An 18,241-nucleotide genomic window follows, 5' to 3' on the forward strand; every position below is an offset into this window, starting at 1 on the left:
TTTCCTGCTTTTATTAATTATCTGTTTACTCATGCCAGCCTCATCGCATGCTCTCTACTCTCTACCACCCTACCACACCTACTGCCTATGTATTTTGTCCTTTCCACTTTTTCTTTTTATGGGGCAATCCGCTGAAAACGTCGGTCACTCACTCTACGTAAGCCCATATACGCACGGTAACGTGGGTTTCATATGTGGTGGGCCTTGCTAATGGTATTCAAACTCAAATTTGGGCTTCAATAATCTCACCATTATAACCCAAACCGCTATGGTCAAAAGCCCAATGGGCCCTACATTCTTTCAGTTCATAAGATGGAAGCTAAGAGATGACAGGTGAAGCGTGAGTTTAATTAAATTTGGGAGCTTGGGCATACGATGGGTAAAATCCCGGCATCATTGACGTATAAATGTACTACATAAAGGCTATATGTATGTACAATTACGTACCCTCAAGAAACCCCGGCCGCTTGTTTTTTTTATGGACTAGAGCCCATACCCATATATGTCATGTAATTAATGTATCAACTACTACTACTTCTATACCAGTCCAAAGGACTGGACAATTCCAGCAGAGCTCTGATGCTTTCTGGCCCACCACCACTCTCCTCTTCACCCAAATCACCTCCTCCTCCCACCCAAACGACACTGATCTCCTTTGTTTTAAAAATACTTGCGCCAGATATATACAAGCTTAACACCTCTGCCTTCAATGCCTGCAAGTTTCTACCTACCCCAGCCAATTTTGCAGTGGAATGGTCTTAGTTTTGAACAAGGACCCAGACGTTTGAAGTACTGGTAACTTTTCCTCCTTCCAAATTTTGATTCAGAGATTTCCGCAGTTGGAGATTCAAAGAATTCCTCTTTGTCTAAGTATATTTTATAAGTTGAATAAGAGTATATTTCAGACATGTGAGTGCTGAATACATGCGTCAATGGAAAGGACAAAACTTTATCCAAATTCTACTTGTTGCTTGCTCCAAATCTACTGTTAGACTAATGTTTTCTAAATACCTTTTCAAAATATCAAAACAAGTATTACTTAACATATACTTTAAACACCACTTCTAAGTATCACAGTCCATACTTACGGAAGTGTGGCCTTTTCCTTTCATCCTTTTCTTTTCTTCTCTTTTCCCCCTCTTTCAAACACATTTCCTTTATTTATTTTTAATTTACATTTTAAAAAATGAAAAAATGTATAAAATTAAACTTAATATATTCAACTCAAAATAATTAGGATTATATGCATTTTTAGATTGAGATAATACCAACGTATATCGTAATGGGTAGACATGAGAATGCATCAAATTTGATTAATTTTGAAGAGTTTTTTTTTTTTTTTTTCTAAGGCCATGTTTAGTTCCTAAAAATTTTGAAAAAAAAAGCAAGAAAAATAAACTGTAAATAAAAAAATAAAATAAAAGAAAAAGTGAAAGAAAATAAAAAATAGATTAAAAATTTATAAATTATTTTTATTTACTACTTTAAATTCATTTTACTTATTTAACATATAAAAATTAAATAATTTAAAAATACATAAAATTTTAACTAGTTTTTATTATATTTGTTTTTTTCATTATATTTTTCATCAGACAACTAAACATGAAAAAAATCATTTTCCTTTAGATTATGTTTGGTTTCCGAAAATTTTGAGAGAAAATATGAAGAAAAAAAAAAAAAAGAAAGAAGAAAAGTGAAAGGTAACAAAAAGTAAAAGTAAAAATAAAAATAAAAATAAAAATAAATTTAATAAATTATTTTTATATGTTTTTTTAAACTCATTTAACTTATTTTTCATTATTATATAAAGATTAAATAATTTTAAATATATATAAAATTTAATTATATTTGATTTTTTTAAATATTTTTTTATGATAAAATCAAATATAAGAAAATAATTTTTTTTAACATTTTTATTTTATTTTCTTAATACTTTTTAGAAATCAAACATAGTAAGAGTATAGCCGAAAGCATTTTTCTATAAAGAGTTATATATGTACCAAACATGTAAAGGAATCTGATTTTACTTTGATTTAGTATAAAAATATAAAAAGTAAAAGCTTCAGTCACAATTGCTTTTTCAAAATCTAATCTAAATACATAGCCTTAAAATGCTTTCTAGATTTGAGGGTTAAAAGTTCAAAGATGGAGGCATAAGGAATAAGGAATAATCCACAAAAAGGCCTTCAGTAGGTGAGGTGGAGCAAAGTGCCACCCACTTTTTGGCAAAGTTATACTCAAGATGCAACACACACACAATGTTACTAACCCAAAAAATTGCAATATAGTAGAATGTGATTACGATATAAAAAAAATGTGATTCAAATATGAAAAATATAACAAAAATATCGGGATATGAAAATTGTAATTTGAATAAGAATAATTTGATTGTAATATAAAATATTAAGTTAAATATAAAATAAACAAATATTATGCTTATTCTCGTATTTATATGTCAAATTTTGGAAGTTTTAGATAAAATATTTTTAATTGATTTTTATTTTGGTCTTATTGAGATATATAATATAATGTATTTTAAAGAATGGAAAACTTTTTTAAAAATACGAAATGAGATGAACAAGAAAATGATTTAAATAATTATGATTTCTAATTTTTTAACTAATTATATAATTAATTATTATGACTTGATATTTTGGGATATTTGGAAATATGTTGAATTATCATTTTCTAAATGATTAGTTTTTTATTTTGTATGTGTTATCTTAGTTATTTTAAATAACATAAAATTAGTTTTTAATATCTTATCTTGATAATATTGAATAACTAAATAATAAATTTTGGTGATTTGGACATTTTGAAATATATCAAATGATTCAAATTACTTAAAAAAAAAAAAAAAAATTTGTTACTTATCAAATATCTTTATCCCAATTATATAATCATATTAAATTATTGGAAAATTTATTTATAGGAAATTTATATAAATTGAAAAATGTTGATATGTAATACATTTTTGTAATTTTTGGGAAAAATCTAATTTAATTAAATAAAAAAATTTACATATTTAATTTTTATTTTTAAAATGAAAGAATTAGAGGATCAAACAAGGGTGCGATCTATATTAAGGCTTGAGCATGGAAATCAGGCCATGTGGCATGTTAGAGGAGATGAGTATGGAAGGCCTTTTCAATTAGATTTTAGAAACTAAAACCATGATCCGTGGCAAGGAAAGAGAGAACCAGGCCCAAACAATGATCCCCTGCCGGAGACTTTTCTTTTAGAGAATGGAGGAGTCTTAATTAATGGTTCAAAGCTTCATCGTGGAGGTAGATGTTTAAGACCGAAGGAGAAGAATCCCAAACCGAAACAGACCCCTCCAGGTGTCGGTAGGAAATGTAAAGGAAGGGTCCTCGCAGCATCAAGGGCCCCTCTCTCGCATTGATTTTACGAAACAAACAACAATATCAAAAGATTCAAGCCCCACCCCACCGTTATTCTCAACCTCCATCTCCCTCTTTCATTATTTCTTTATTGCCTTTCTCCTACTTACCCACCCTGACCCCATCTACAATTTCTCTATTGCATTCCCAAGGTTCCAGAAGGGCTTCTTTTTTTCATATGTACATATATATATATATAGATATTTACCGCAGCAGCACACCCCAGAGTCCAACCAGACACCCAGTCAAACAAAGAGCCGGTGACAGCGCTCAGATAAAGCTAATCATCAGTTGAGTGGCAGAGTCATTTACAGGGCTAAAAAACATTGCGTACTCCTCATTTCCAAGTTCCCACTGTTACTTTTACTTGAAAGATCAAAAAGTTCAAACCCATTCTTTCAAAGTTCTGGTGCTCTCCTAGGGACTCTCCTTTTTCTTTGAAATTTTCCAAAGGAAAACAGCCAAGAAAAAGGAAAATACAGAAGAAAGAATAGGAAAATAAAATAAACAATTCTCCAAAATTTACTCATTCGAACATATCCTACAAATCATCTAAGACAAATTGTATGTCCCAAACATAAATGTTTATTATATTTCTCTATTGCCGTTAAGAAGGTCTAATATTTAACAGCCGGTGATTGTACCAGAATTAAAGTTTTTATCGCATCTTTATCTCCCATCCATGACCCAACTTATTCAACTCTTCTTTTTTTTTTTTTTTTTTTCACTTTTCTTTTTTTTGGGTTGCCTTTCACCTGGTTCTCTCCTCTTTTTTGGTTCTGTATTTGGTGGGGGGCCACCCTCATGACCACACAAAAACACCCACTCACCCAAATCAAACAGAAAGAATTTGGGTGAGAAGTGAAAAGTCCACCTCTCATCAAATTATAGCTCCACTTCAGGGGGTGCGTTTAGCTTCCTCTTTTTGTTATGTGAAGAATTTGCACATGATCCAACTGTTGTATCATCACTTTTATAGCTCAAGCATGCAGCATCCAGCACACCAATTGGGGTGTGGGGCACAGAAGGGACTGAAGCAGCAGTACTAGAACGCTTCACAGACCCACTAATCAATGACAAATCATGCATCAGCTCAATACACTTGAGCACTCTCTCCTGCAAAACCCAAAAGAAAAGAAAAGAAATGAAATGAAATCAATTGATCAGGTTTTGTAGGTAATCAAACTTATAATGATAAGAGTAAAAGCAAGACCATCATTTATTTCTCCTTTTTCTTGTGGCGGTTTTGGACCAGGACCACTTACTTTACCTTTTCTATAGGTTCAATGACAACAGAAATGGCCTTCTCAATGTCCACTGTTTGGGTTTCTCCTGCAATAGATATTGCCACTGCTGCTGCAATCTCAGAAGGCCTGAATTCCAAGAAGTCAATCCCTGCATTCAATTCCCCCAACCAAGACACATCAGACCTCTCACATTTCTCTATCTTCATTACTGTCATACCAGAGAAATTACAACTCAGTACAATCCATGAGTAGAGAGTAACCTTTCACTGTGCTTAATATGAGTTGAATTGACAGCAAGATTGAAGTTCTGGCCGGGAATTCATCATCATTGATCCTGCGGAGAAAATAGTCTACGAAGGAGAAAGGGGTCACGGCTTGCATTCTCCACTTCAATGTCCTCAGCACCAGAAGCTCCATTCTCTGTATGGTTCTGGCTTCAAACACAAATCTTGATTCGGCCACCTGTTAAGACTCATACCCATGGAAACAATCAGATCAAAATCACTTCAAAACTAGCTCATACAATTTTGCAAGTCAAATTTAAACTGATTCTTCACCTGCAAATCAAGACACAAAGGAACTTCATTCTCCTCCATTTTGGCTGCAAGAGACAAGCAAGCCACAGCCAACAACTGTGCCATCCAAGCTTTACCTTTCTGCAAATTTACGCAACAGCAACAGACAAAATTAGAAATAGAAACATAGCAAAAAAAATAAAAATTAATGCGTTTGGTTTTCCCTCAACTTACAGGCAATTCATAGGTGGAAAGGAACCGATCCAGGTAGTTTATAGCCAAGTATGCACACAGGGGTCCAAAACCGAAATGGGCGTGAGCCTGTTAAAGCAACAAGAGCATTAGCATTGATCATCGGCGGCCTCAGAACAATCAACAAAAGGAAAAACCCCATTTCAGCAGTGAGCTTCGAATGCAAATGCAAATGCAAATTCACTAAACTAAATTAGAAGGGGGAAAAAACAAAGAGCACATGGACAATCACATATCAGCATCAGTCCTAAAAGCAAACCAGGGGGGTATCCCACCAAATCCATTTCAGATTATGTGTGAACATCATTTTAGAAACAAAAACAGACCAACCCCACACATGCCCTTCACCAAACACTCCAAAATTACTGATAAAATTAGCATCAACTACAGACCCCAAAAATAAGGAATACAACTTCATCAAAACCAGCAGAATGGGTTTATTCAAATCAAAATGCAAAGAAAACCCAAATCTACTCCTGATGCGGCATTATCCCATTTCTTTTCATAATCATCAAATCAGTAACAGGAACGATGGAAAAATTGGGAAACAGTCAACACCAGACATAAAAACTCTAACTCATTAAAGTTTCTCATTCAAAGAAGAAACGTCCCCACCCCACCAGAAAAAATGTCAAAAAAATAAAAATAAAAACCCATTGCACAGATTGATGCACACACCTTTGCAATCCAACCAACAACGTCCTGTCTAGACCCAATGTCCAAATCCCCACTCCTGAGCCTCATCAAGTAATCAGCAGCAGGCAAATGCTGGGACTCCTTCTCAATCATCAAAGCCAAACACTCATCGCTCTGCACTGGCAACCCAATCAAAAACTCTCCGCCATTAAAGCTCTTCTCTTGATTACGACTTCGATGATTCCGATGATGCCATGCAGTCTCAAACTCCTCCGCCGCAGCGCCATAATCAGCATCATCAAAGATGCTGCTGTTGTCCTCTCCACACAGAAGGCTTGAGGCTGCACAGTCGAAACTGGGTGCCATTTTAAACTGCAAAAGCCTTAGAAACACTCTCCCTTACTGAAATCCTTCAATCTCTAAACAACAACCCGTTGAGGATGAATCCCAGATTTTATTTACTGTGTTTGATATATTTTTCTCAGATTTTGTAGATGAAGAAACAGAAATTTTTCATGAAAGAATTGAGAAGCAAATAATGAAAAAATGAAATCCCAATCAAATGAGAAATACAGAGAAAGTGCTGTCCCTCCCCCTCGCAATCAAAGTCGAGGCTGAAAAGACTGTCTCATGAGAGCGGCTTATGAAGGAAACGAATGACCCTCTTAGGGTATAGAGAGAAGAGAGGTGTGCTGTCCCGCACTAAGAACCATTTCCATCAATGTTAAGGGCCGAATACTTTTTTTTTTTTTTTTTTTTTTTAAGAATGGTATTAATTTCTTTGACTCGCGTCGCTTCAAGAAGTTTTTTTTTTTTTAAAAAAAAAAAAGAAAATTAAAAAATAAATGCTATGCCTAATTATTCTGATATTTGGGTTGGATTCTTGGAGATATTCCAACAATATTACTGAAAATATTTTTTCCTTAAATATCCTGCATTCAAATTTTTAGTTTTAATGTTTTTAATTTCAATATTTGGATTTGAATTTCGATAAGTTTAACATTTGAAAATAAAAATAAAAAGATAAGAAGAAAAAACCGATACCCAGGGGGGTGAGTAATTGCTTGAGAGTAGAGGGGTAATAATGTAAATCCGATGATGAGAGTGATCAATTGGGGATAGGCAGTGTCATTTTCCTCCTGAATCGACACGTGTAATCTGATTTTTCAGGCGATGACCGGAAACAGCCGTTTTTCCAGAAATTACAATTATGACTCCACTTTTTGGTGTTCAGCCTTTTTTTACCCACTCTTCCTATACAAAACAAAATTTCCCGAATATGGGTGGGTGTCATCAGTTAAGAAAAATGCCATTCCCTACATTAATTGCGCGACCGTGGGCCACTATTGGCCCATTCATCCCATCTTGGTGTTCTACCCACCTTCCAAACCTCCTCCCTTTTATTTATTTATTTATTTATTATTATTATTATTTTTAATTTAGACTCACCAAATTCAATTTTTATACAAGGAATTCTTTTTTATAATTCGCTCTAACCCATTACTTTCTAATTAATTTATTCCCTCACTAATAAACGTCATATTTCATAATCATGCAGGTATCCCACATGAATTTATTACTTCACTAATGAAATGTGCGGTAATTTATAATTTAAACATGCAATATTTCACATTAGATAATGGAATTTTTTTTTAATATTATATAAATATAAAAAAAATTTAATTATATAATCACGATTTAAAGTCGTAAGAACCCTCTTAAACTTATAACGGACAAAATTTATATAACCGAGATAAGTTTTTACAAAACATGAGTAACCATGAAATACATTATAATTTAAATTAAAAATATATATATATAAATTCATGTTCAAATCATCACATTTTCGGTGGATCTCGTAAAGTTTGACACTCATTAAATAGTCATAGCCTGTGCCTGCTATAGTTGGACCAATAAGTATCATCATTGAACTGAAATTAGGCAATGACTAATAAAAGTATAAAAAGTGCTTTTTTTTTTTTTTTCTTTCTATTTTTTAATTAGTGCGGAGTGAAAACACTTTGGAAGGATTTTATTGTGTTTCACTTATATTAATGAATAATTGAATTCACTTTAGTAATAGTTTTGGAAAATAAGGTAAATTTAAATAATGATTTTAGAAAAATCAAGCTTTTTTTTTTTCCCATATTCAAATCATTTTCCTTTTTACATATTTTTCTTTGGGGAGAATTATGTTTTAAGGGTAGATCAGGGATCAAATTAACAAAAGGTCCATATAACTCTTCAAATTGAGTTGAAGGATATGAAATAGTAACGGACAAATATACCCTTTAAGAACACATATAAAATATTTTATAAAATTAAGTTAAATAATTTTTTTTTAATAATTTTTTTTTCAAAAATATTAAATTAATTTTTTTTTTCAAAAATATTAAATTAAATTAAACTATTTTAAAAAAATATTAAATTAAATAATTTTTTTAAATATTAAATTAAATAATTTTATTTTTAAAAAATATTAAATTAAATAAAAGTATTTAAAAAAAATATTAAATTAAATCAATTTTTTTAAAAAAAATATTAAATTAAATAAAAGTATTTTTCAAAAATATTAATTTGTTTATCAAAATCAACAAAAGACATTTTTGGAAATTCTGAAGGATAATATCATTCGATTCAATTTTCATACTTTCATTGAGTCTTGAGCTCAATTTGAAAAGATACACGGACCTTTTGTTAATTTGGGGGTTCATCTACCCCTAAAACATAATTCTCCTTTTTTCTTTTTCTTATATTGTTTTGATTAATAAGTTGAATTGTCTAATTTAAGTTAATCACGTTACTCCATATACTATTAGATTCACTTTAACTATTTTTAATATACTGAAAATAAGTTTATGCCGGAAGATTGTTCGTATTGAATAATAAAATAAAATAGATTATTATTGATGATATAAATTTTTTTTGCCCTATTTGGTAACTATTTTTTAAAATAGTTTTTGAAAACTGTTCACAAATATTTTGTAAAACAATAATTTGGTTAGGAACCGATAGTATTTTTAATATTTTAAAAATAATTTTAATATGTATTATTTATTTTTTATTATTCTACAAACTTATATAATTATTTTATAAAATACTCATAAAAAAAATTAAAAGATGTTTTACGAAAACATCACATTTTTTTTTGTTTAAAAATAGAATTGAAAACAATTGCCACCAAATCCTCTATTGTCCAATAATTTAGTTTCAGTTAAATTGTGCAGAGTGGCGTCTCGTGATGCTATAATTGAAGTGTGTGTGTGTGTTTTCAGTTAAATTGTGCAGAGTGGCGCCTCGTGATGTGTGTGTGTAGTCCCACTTTGTGAATAATGGCCTAATTCAAAGTGTGTGTGTGTGTCCCACTTTGTGAATAATGGGCTAATTCAAAGAGTGGTGAAGAAAAATCTTGGTCTATAATCTATATGCTTTAAAGAATGGACATATCACATCCCGCGTAAACCTTGCACAATAAATTGACCCCCCCGCCCAAAAAAAAAAGGCACTAAACCGTGTGAGAAATATTTCTCGGTGGCCGGTAAGCCTAGATATGAATGATGAAATAAATCTGACCAATATCGCCCAAAAATCTATGTTGGATGAAACTAAAGACTTGTCCTCTCTCTCTCTCCACTTTGAGGTGCGTCCCTTGTGCAACGTGGCAATCATAAGCTGTAAGATGGACCTTAATTTCCAGCCCTCAATGTTTTTCCATGACTGGATTTTGCTTGGATGACGAAAAGACGCGATTCCTGCATATTCCACGTTTCAATTAGCTGTAACTGTCTGGGTACCTCAATATTCATTGTAATTAGACGTTGGTAAAGGTTTTTATTTTTTTATTTTTTAGATATTGACTTCCATCAACTGGGAAATTTATTTAGAAAATGTGATAAATATTTAAAAAGATAATAATATTTTTAATTATTTTGAGTCGAGGATGAGATGGAATAGATATGTATTATTATTAAGTCTGACTGAGTTAGCACTCCAATGATGGAATTGCTGGGATATATGGCTAGTGGGACAATGAGCCAATCCATGGAACAAGCGAAGAAACTACTCAGTAATAAGGCTTCCATTTACGACTAATGGCTGTGCTGATTTCGAAGAAAATGTCGGCATTGTCACAGATGATCCGCATCGCTCATTTTTAGAATCATGATTAGCTTACACGATGCCAAAAGGCAATTACATAAATAGGACCACTATTTGCTTAGGATTCTTGTTGCCGCTGCCTTCACTAAGAGGTGCCCAAAAATGGATTCCTCCTAAAGAGACTTTAGGAGCACAAATTTTATTTTCTGACCCTTTCTCCCTTTTCTTTTTGGGTGCATTCTCATTCTCTAACATGCGCTTTCCTCCCTTTGAAATTCGACTTTTCCCTTATTCTCCCTTTTCAAGGGTCACCCCCAAATCCCCTTAGACCGAGTTTTGAGCACGATCCATATGGTTGATGTCAGATGCATGCTGGCTCCAATGGATTCTTATATTCCACCCCCCTTTTTTTTTCTGAGAGCTGAGAGGCACGAGCGACGCCCCTCTAAAGACTTTTCATGTTGGCCTCAAGAGGGTCACTGGGTCAGAGTCCCCACTGTTTGAGATCCGAGCTCTTCAGAGTAGTGTGATTGACACCCAGTCCTCGGTCCACTATTCATTTTTTAATTTTTTTTCTTTAACTTATACCCTTTGGTTCCTCTCTTTGTTTCTCCTTTTTTTTATTTTTAAGTCTACTGCTACAAACCCAATGTTAGGTCATTCTTTAGGCGTATGACCATTTTCATCGGCCCGATGACAGCCTCCCCCCCGCCCCCTTTTTTTTTGTCTCTCATGTTGGGATAAGGTTGTTGGTATGGAATAACTCTCTCTTTGGTTTCTAATATGACTAAATGTTAAGCACTTAATGCAATGTATGTTGTAATCGAGTTTTAATTAAAACAAAGACCGTTGGATGATGAATACCACTTCAAATAAAGATCAGAGTTTGATCAGAAAAATAAATCATTGGAAGAAGATTTCTGAGACAAACCTCTCATGAGCTAATAAGTCCAATCATTAAATGGTGGTGCGTGAAGGATCAAGTGGATTAGAGAAGTTACACTAAATAATAAAATTTAAAACAAGCTTTAGAATCGAAGCGAATCTTGAGATTCACTACTCCAATAAAGAAAGACCCGCAGAGTGGTCCGGGTGGGGAAGGAAGAAAAATCAGAATAGAGAAGGAAAATGGGGGGAAGGGCATTGAGCCTGATAAAACGAGTCACCCCAGGGGCGACGCATGTGGAACCAGTACAATGCCGTGGTCCGCCATCAAAAGGATGCAGAACATCCGCCGTATCTTCAGTGTCTCCACTATCAGCTCTATCGCCGAATTAACAATTCCCACGTGGAGCTAGACTGGGCCACTGCTGCCTCCCTATATTTTTTAAATCGAATGAGACCATGGGCCATGGGCTATGGGCGATGGTCATGTTTAATATTGGTAGATATACCAACATTACATTCTAATATAATTCCAACCAACTACTTTGAGCTGGCAAACTCACTTGGCTTGGTTCAACCTCTGTCTTATGTATAGTTTTGTAATGGCTAAAAGGAAGTGACTGGGTCATACTCATTTGGCCTTTGGATTCGGCATTTTGGAAGCTCTAGCTGGACAAGACGCTTAAGGAAGGCAGTCCTCTAGTCCCCTTGTAGGCTTCCTTGTCCCTATTACCTATTACCTCTCATCTCAATCTCCTATCCTTACTAGTCAAATGCAATTCCACTGTCAAGATTCTCAACCTAATTTATTGTTAAAAAGTTAATATATTTTGGAAATTAGTAGGACTCCGGCCTCCTGGGCTAGACATATTTCCCACTTATGGGATCCGATTTCTAGTCCATACCCCTTAAATTTGCCTGGGTTTGGGCTTGGTCTTGGGCTTGTCATTTGTCATACTTGGAATTGTATTGGGCCCTCTGGTTCAAAATGAGGTTAATTAAGACGAGTGAGAGCTTCCGGGGACGGTAACACGCAACAGCAAGTATAAGAATCAGATTTGATAAATGGCATCAACGCTCTGCTGTAAAGCATCCTCGATCGTCTCCTCGTCCGCAGTACGACGTCGTTTGCCCTTGGTAGGGGCATTTTGCATGCTCAGTTTGGGCCTCTCCAATCTCTGCCCTGCCCTCTCCTCCTCCCTCAAGACGGGTTGTGCTCAGTCTCTCCCTTTTGGGCCCTTTCTCCGGTACTTCTTCCTCCATTTTTCTGTTTGGTTCTTCTGAAATGCTGATAATTAATTCGAAAACCAATCAATGGCTAGGGTTCTTATTGTGTCCTAATTCTTAGTTAATCGCATGAGTATGGACTTAGATGTACGGAATTGATGTTTCAGCTCAAAGTTTGGTAATCAGACGCCAGCTAAAAGCGTTCGCTCGATCAGAATGGAAGCAAATCAGACTACCGTACCCAGTATTGTCGTTTATGTTACTGTCCCGAACAAAGAAGCGGGTTCGTCTTTCCAATTTTTCTCCCTAGAATGCTTTGAGTGGTGATATTGTTCAGATCAATTTTGATATTTTAGCTTGCAATGGATATATAGTATTAATAGTGGACAACTTTGATAGAAATTAGGCATGATTGAACAATGATTGTGATGGAAATGTTTTTTTTTTATGTCTTATTTTCTTCCCTATATATTCTGTTTGTTGATGAAAGTTCAAGTAACCTTAATGATTCAAGTTAGAGATAACACAATGATTCTTTGTTAGGTAATTTATAATTTTTTTTTTATTAACTATGGTTTTGTTGGGTAGATGGCTGAAAACGATGACCTGGGCTTCAAGTTAAGTATTTGAGATTCTCTTATATATTCCACGAGTGTTGTGCCAGGGCTTTGAGTTTTCTTTGACAACTTAAAGTTTTGGTATTCTATTTTTTTAAAGTGTTTTTGACGAAAATTAGGTGAGAGTTATCCCAGGGCTTTGGGTTTCTTTGGACAACTCCAAGTATCAGTAATTCTCCTTTTTTAAGTGATTTTGAAGAATATCTTTTGATTAGTTATCTTATGGTTTTGGGTTTCCTTTGAGAACTTCAAGTTAAGTATTGTGGTTTCCCATTGTTAAAGTGATTTCATTGAATATCTTGCGAGGGTTATCCTAGTGCTTTAGGTTTCCTTTGAGGATAGTGCATTCCCTGGTTGTTCTCCTTTCAATGTTCACTTCTTTGCAATGCATTCTCTTTTGTCTTCGCTTCTTTACTCATCTTTATACTTAGTTCTCCATGCCATATGGAATACTACTTTGGGTTTTAATACCATCGATCCTGTTGCTTTGGAAACAGCAGTATGATCTCATCTTCCCTCATGATATCACTTGGTGTAATTGTGTAAATTATTTGAACTTGCAAATAATATCCTTGCAAAGATGGCAAGCAAACAAGTCAGAACAAGCTTCACCCTTCTGTTATTTTTTATCCCCAATGCATTTTATTTATTTATTTATTTATTTTATCCAATATAAATAAATAAATAGATCTTCACTTTTATATCCTAAATTTTGACTATTTAGAAGTGGTTGCTTGACCCTTAAACTTTCCTGATAACAAAATGCATTCATAGATAGGGGATGTGATTAGTATGTTTTAAGGTATTGCTGCTAGGTGATATTATAGTCTCTTGGAAGGCACATTACACTATCTATACCACAAAGTTAGACAATATGGATCCAAGGCATTCTCTTTTGATGAGGAGTTTGAATCCAAGACATCATTCAGAAATAAAGTTCCTTATCTATGGTGTTGCACATCTTTGGAAGGAGTGGCATTGAGCTAAGTTAAATGTGCTGATCTAATACATGGGTGTGTCAGAGCAATTTAATGCTCAGTAATGCTGGTCTAGACCTATCAAGGGAATTAATCATTGTTCCCAATTATTCTAATTCTGTCAGGTGTGGTGCATGAGAGAATGCTCTGGTATCTTTCTTCCTCAGGTGATTGTGGGTGTGTGTTACATCCTTTGTGCACATTTAGATCATTTTCTGTACCTGAGACTAGGATTTCTATTCCACTGAGCCAGTGCAAAAACTGGAAATAACAACAAAAAGGCAATTATCAAAATTATCAACGAGAAATATAATTGATTAGAATATAAAACCAACTCCTTAAGTATTTCTTCTACATCTAGCATACTTATACTGGGCTTTCAAAGACAAATAAGTTAATAGAAGGTCTTTATCAATGTTTTCATAACTGAACTGATCATTGAATAAAAAAAGTTATTGGTCACAGTTTACTAGTCTGATCGATAATTCAACCGCCATCAGGTTTGAGAATCAATTTGGACGAAAGTGAGTTAATTCACGTGGGGAGTGCGGATAATTTAGGGGTTGGTAAAAACTAGCCACTTGTCTATTTTTTTTTTTTTCTCCTAATACATACAATGATGTCAACTTCCTTAATTTTAACCATTTCCTGGCATTAATTCAATTTTAAAAAATAAGTCCTGCCAGATGATCCCCTTTCATATAACCCCCACCTTCATTTAATTCAAATTTTATTACCCCTATCACTAATAACTGGTTTTATGGGTTAACAGGGCCCTATTGATCAGTCTAGCTAAGCCATGTCATTCTTTTTTACCTTCCTCTCATCCTATGCTTCGTTATTCTCCCATTTCTTTTTCTTTCTTTAGATTTTAACCCATTTCACTACTTACCACCAACTGATCCCATTTTTCCACATGTCATTTTATCAGCCCCTGTTTGGTCACCTGTGGCCCAAACATTTGGCATTGACAACTTTCATATGTGAACATAGCCACATAGGTAGTCATTGGAGCTTTTGCTTACAATGAATCAATCACCTATTCTATTTTGCATATTGAGTTAAAAGATAACTTGAAACTAGTTACTTGATCAAAGCAACATTCATTTGGTATGTTTGCTTTCTTCTTCTTTCTTCTGTATATCACAAGAAATATGTTGTTTCTGTTTTGGAATTATCTTATGATATCTTTAACCGTTTGATAGTCGAAAAGAAATGGTGGGGGCATATCATATTCTTCTCTGCCCGTCTTTTGTGACCATAAAATACTGCAGGCTATAACTCATTCTGGCTCTGTAGGAAATGATGGAGGCATATCATATTCTTCTCTCCCCCTATTTTGTGACCATAAAAGATTACAGGCTATAACTCATTCTGGCTCTGTAGCCTGTACCTAGCTGCCCACACAGCCTTTTTGCTGTGACATATGCTTTCAGCTTATGTAAATATGCAGCTTCCCCTTTCAGATTGGGACATTAATTGCTTGAAATATTTCAAGTTTTACTTGGGCAATAATACAGAACCTATATGCAGGAATGAAGTTAGCAGAAAGCATAGTTAAAGAGAAGCTTGCAGCCTGTGTTAACCGAGTACCAGGTATGTTCTTCAGTCTCTCAAATTGTGCCCTCAACATTTTGTTTTCTCTTGGTTCTTTCATCCTAGTATATTTTTAGTTGATGCCCCCCCTACCACAAGAAAAAGAATCTCCTTTAGTGGATAGATTGCCAATGGATATTTCTGATTCTAATTAAATATTGAAATCATGTTTAATGTTCTTTTGCTGAAGCATCCCTTCATTACTATTTCATGACAGCTTGACATGCACTTTCAAATCAATCAATAATCTTTTGATTTTATTTTAGTTTTATAAGAATGAAGGGAATGTTTGGGAAACTGTAAGATTAAAGTTGATGACTATGCAATATGATAACCATGATGGAGTGAGTTGCACTTGTCTTGAAATAAGTATGATCCCTGCTTTCAGACGGTACCAGGGTCATGATGGAGACTTCCTATCTCACACACAAACATTCTAATTTTCTCATTCTTTTGGCACTTCCTACTTTTGTTTGAGTTTGCAAATCCATTTTCTTTCTGTGGTTTAAACATGTCTCCTTTAACCTAAATCCTGATGACATATGGCTGCAGGTATTGAATCAGTTTATCATTGGCAGGGAGAGGTAAGATTTCATGTTCATGACTAAAGTAATCATGAATACCAATTAAATTTGTAGGTCGGTAGGTAATATAAACCATCAAAGCCCTTGACCTACCATCTCATTTTAAATAGTTCATTTGGTCCTTTGTGCCTCATTTTGGTTGCAGATCCAGACAGATTCTGAGGAACTACTTATAATCAAGACCAGGGAATCTCTCTTGGAAGCTCTAACAGAGCATGTTAAAGCAAATCATGAATATGAGTAAGCACAACGCTTCTGCACTATTTTCCTACATAGATAACCTACTTGTCTGAGAAATTGGATGACATATGAAAAATGGCTAGAGATATTGTGTGGAATATGATGTCATCCACATGAGCGGTTAGGTGGGAAAGTAAGATGCATATACCAAGCTTCCTTGCAGTCTAGACATTGACCAGTAGGATTAATCAGTTCGCAAAATTGATTCATATAGAATAAATTAAGCTCTAACATTTCAGAAGTTGATTTCTTCTGATCTGTGAACTTGATCATTAATCTGAGATATTTTTTCTCAAGGGATGTCATCTAATGGCCCTTTATAACTAAGGATGAAAATATTGGAATTGATGGAATATCAGTGGTTGGATTTTACAAGAATTTTAGGAAAATTTTCAGATGGAAATTTGAAAAAAAAAAAAAAGGACGAAAATTGATCAAAACTTATAGAAATATTGAAAAAAAACTCCAAGAAACAATAAAACAATTAGTAAATACACATATTGGAGTTGTTTGTTAAAGAAAACAATATGTATATGATAAAGTTTGTGACGTTTAGTGATACTATGCAAAACTTGAAAACACATTTAATTAGAAAATAATGATCTATTTAATTTGGATATAATAAAAAATATAAAAGAAATAATGATGTATGTATAATTTTTTTTATTTAAAAATGTTTATAATTTTATTTACAAGTTTACATTTTAGTTACATTTAATTATTTTACAAAAGTTACAATAATGGTTTTCATATTTTTAACAATTAGTTAAATGAAATTTGAAAAGAAGATAACTAAAATTAATTTACTTACTAAAACTTTGTTTTAGCATTTCAATTTTTTCCATGCATATATTAAAAGTTTAGGCAATAGAGGCAAGTCTCTCATGTTTGGAGAGAATCAAACGCAACTGAGGGCAACATTGCCCTGGTGGCTAGGTGCCACCCATTTCATGCTCAAGCCCTCCCTAACTTCAAATTTTTTAAAGTGCGCTAACGTGATTTGCTGGTTTGCTAAAAGCCACCAGTATTTCGATGCTTGAAAATCAAGAAAATCCCAATAAAATTGGAAAAATTGGTGACTTTCTGTCTAGCCTTCTTTCCTTCCTCTCCATTATTTGTGCCAGTGCCTCCTGAAATCCTGACTCTTGCCCATAACCAGCATGCCCAGGAATATAGCAGCTTTGAGCGGCTTTGGTAGAGTATGGGAGAATGTAGAAATCCTTGTGTAGCCAGCAGTTCTCAACAGTCTTCAAACCACTTTTGAAGGAGAAAATAGAAAAAAGAATGATGTTGGTTAATATTCAACGGCCAGTCACCCAGTCCTTTATTTCTCCCCTTAACTTGCCTTTTGACTTTGTGCAGTGTGCCAGAAGTTATTGCCTTGCCCATCACTGGGGGCAATCTGCAGTACCTAGAGTGGATCAAAAACAGCACAAGGGACTGACTTCCTGAACCTTGGCAGGAGGTATGGATTAAATGAAACTGAATCTAGCATGTGTAGAAAGCAACACTTGTGTTGGCTTGTATATGCAGATGGTTGCATCTATCTCGTAAATATTTAAAATTAAGCCTCTGTGTCATCCCTATCTCTGTATTACCATATAAAGATCTTCAGTTCGCTTGGGTGGATATTTGCTTTGATGAATACAGACTGATGTGCTTCCTCACATGTACATGCTAATTTTTGTGAAAGCATAAATGCATTTGCCATGTGCATGTCGAATGGTCATCTGCATTAACTTTTTGTAGTAGCATGCATGATGCATCTACTCCTCCCATGTGCCCAGCTAGTTAAGTGGGCCCCCAGAAGAGCCGAAGGATATAAGGCGACTTTGTCCAATGGACCTCTGCTTCCTTGCCATTTTTTCTCTCTAGGAACATGCATTGAAATTCATGACGCTATCGAGAGAATTTATATCACAAAGGAGCCCAACGTCAACAAGTGCTTGGTTGGTAGTTAAGAAGT

General features: G+C 34.2%; 2 protein-coding genes across 2 annotated transcripts; one reads left to right on the plus strand and one right to left on the minus strand.

Moving 5' to 3' along the window:
- Window positions 1–3,741: 3,741 nt before the first annotated feature.
- LOC117905992 (cyclin-D4-2-like) lies at window positions 3,742–6,730 on the minus strand. The gene is made up of 6 exons (XM_034818905.1): window positions 6,094–6,730; window positions 5,398–5,484; window positions 5,206–5,304; window positions 4,909–5,110; window positions 4,672–4,796; window positions 3,742–4,517 (listed from the first exon to the last, which is right to left on the minus strand). The coding sequence occupies exons 1-6, from the start codon at window positions 6,415–6,417 to the stop codon at window positions 4,287–4,289; spliced, it is 1,068 nt and encodes a 355-aa protein (XP_034674796.1). The 5' UTR covers window positions 6,418–6,730; the 3' UTR covers window positions 3,742–4,286.
- Window positions 6,731–12,072: 5,342 nt separating this feature from the next.
- LOC117906556 (protein CutA, chloroplastic) lies at window positions 12,073–17,948 on the plus strand. The gene is made up of 6 exons (XM_034819616.1): window positions 12,073–12,281; window positions 12,429–12,544; window positions 15,389–15,451; window positions 16,004–16,035; window positions 16,181–16,275; window positions 17,638–17,948. The coding sequence occupies exons 1-6, from the start codon at window positions 12,100–12,102 to the stop codon at window positions 17,717–17,719; spliced, it is 570 nt and encodes a 189-aa protein (XP_034675507.1). The 5' UTR covers window positions 12,073–12,099; the 3' UTR covers window positions 17,720–17,948.
- Window positions 17,949–18,241: the final 293 nt, after the last annotated feature.

The sequence above is a fragment of the Vitis riparia genome, chromosome 18 (assembly GCF_004353265.1).
Source record: "Vitis riparia cultivar Riparia Gloire de Montpellier isolate 1030 chromosome 18, EGFV_Vit.rip_1.0, whole genome shotgun sequence".
NCBI classification, from domain to species: domain Eukaryota; kingdom Viridiplantae; phylum Streptophyta; class Magnoliopsida; order Vitales; family Vitaceae; genus Vitis; species Vitis riparia.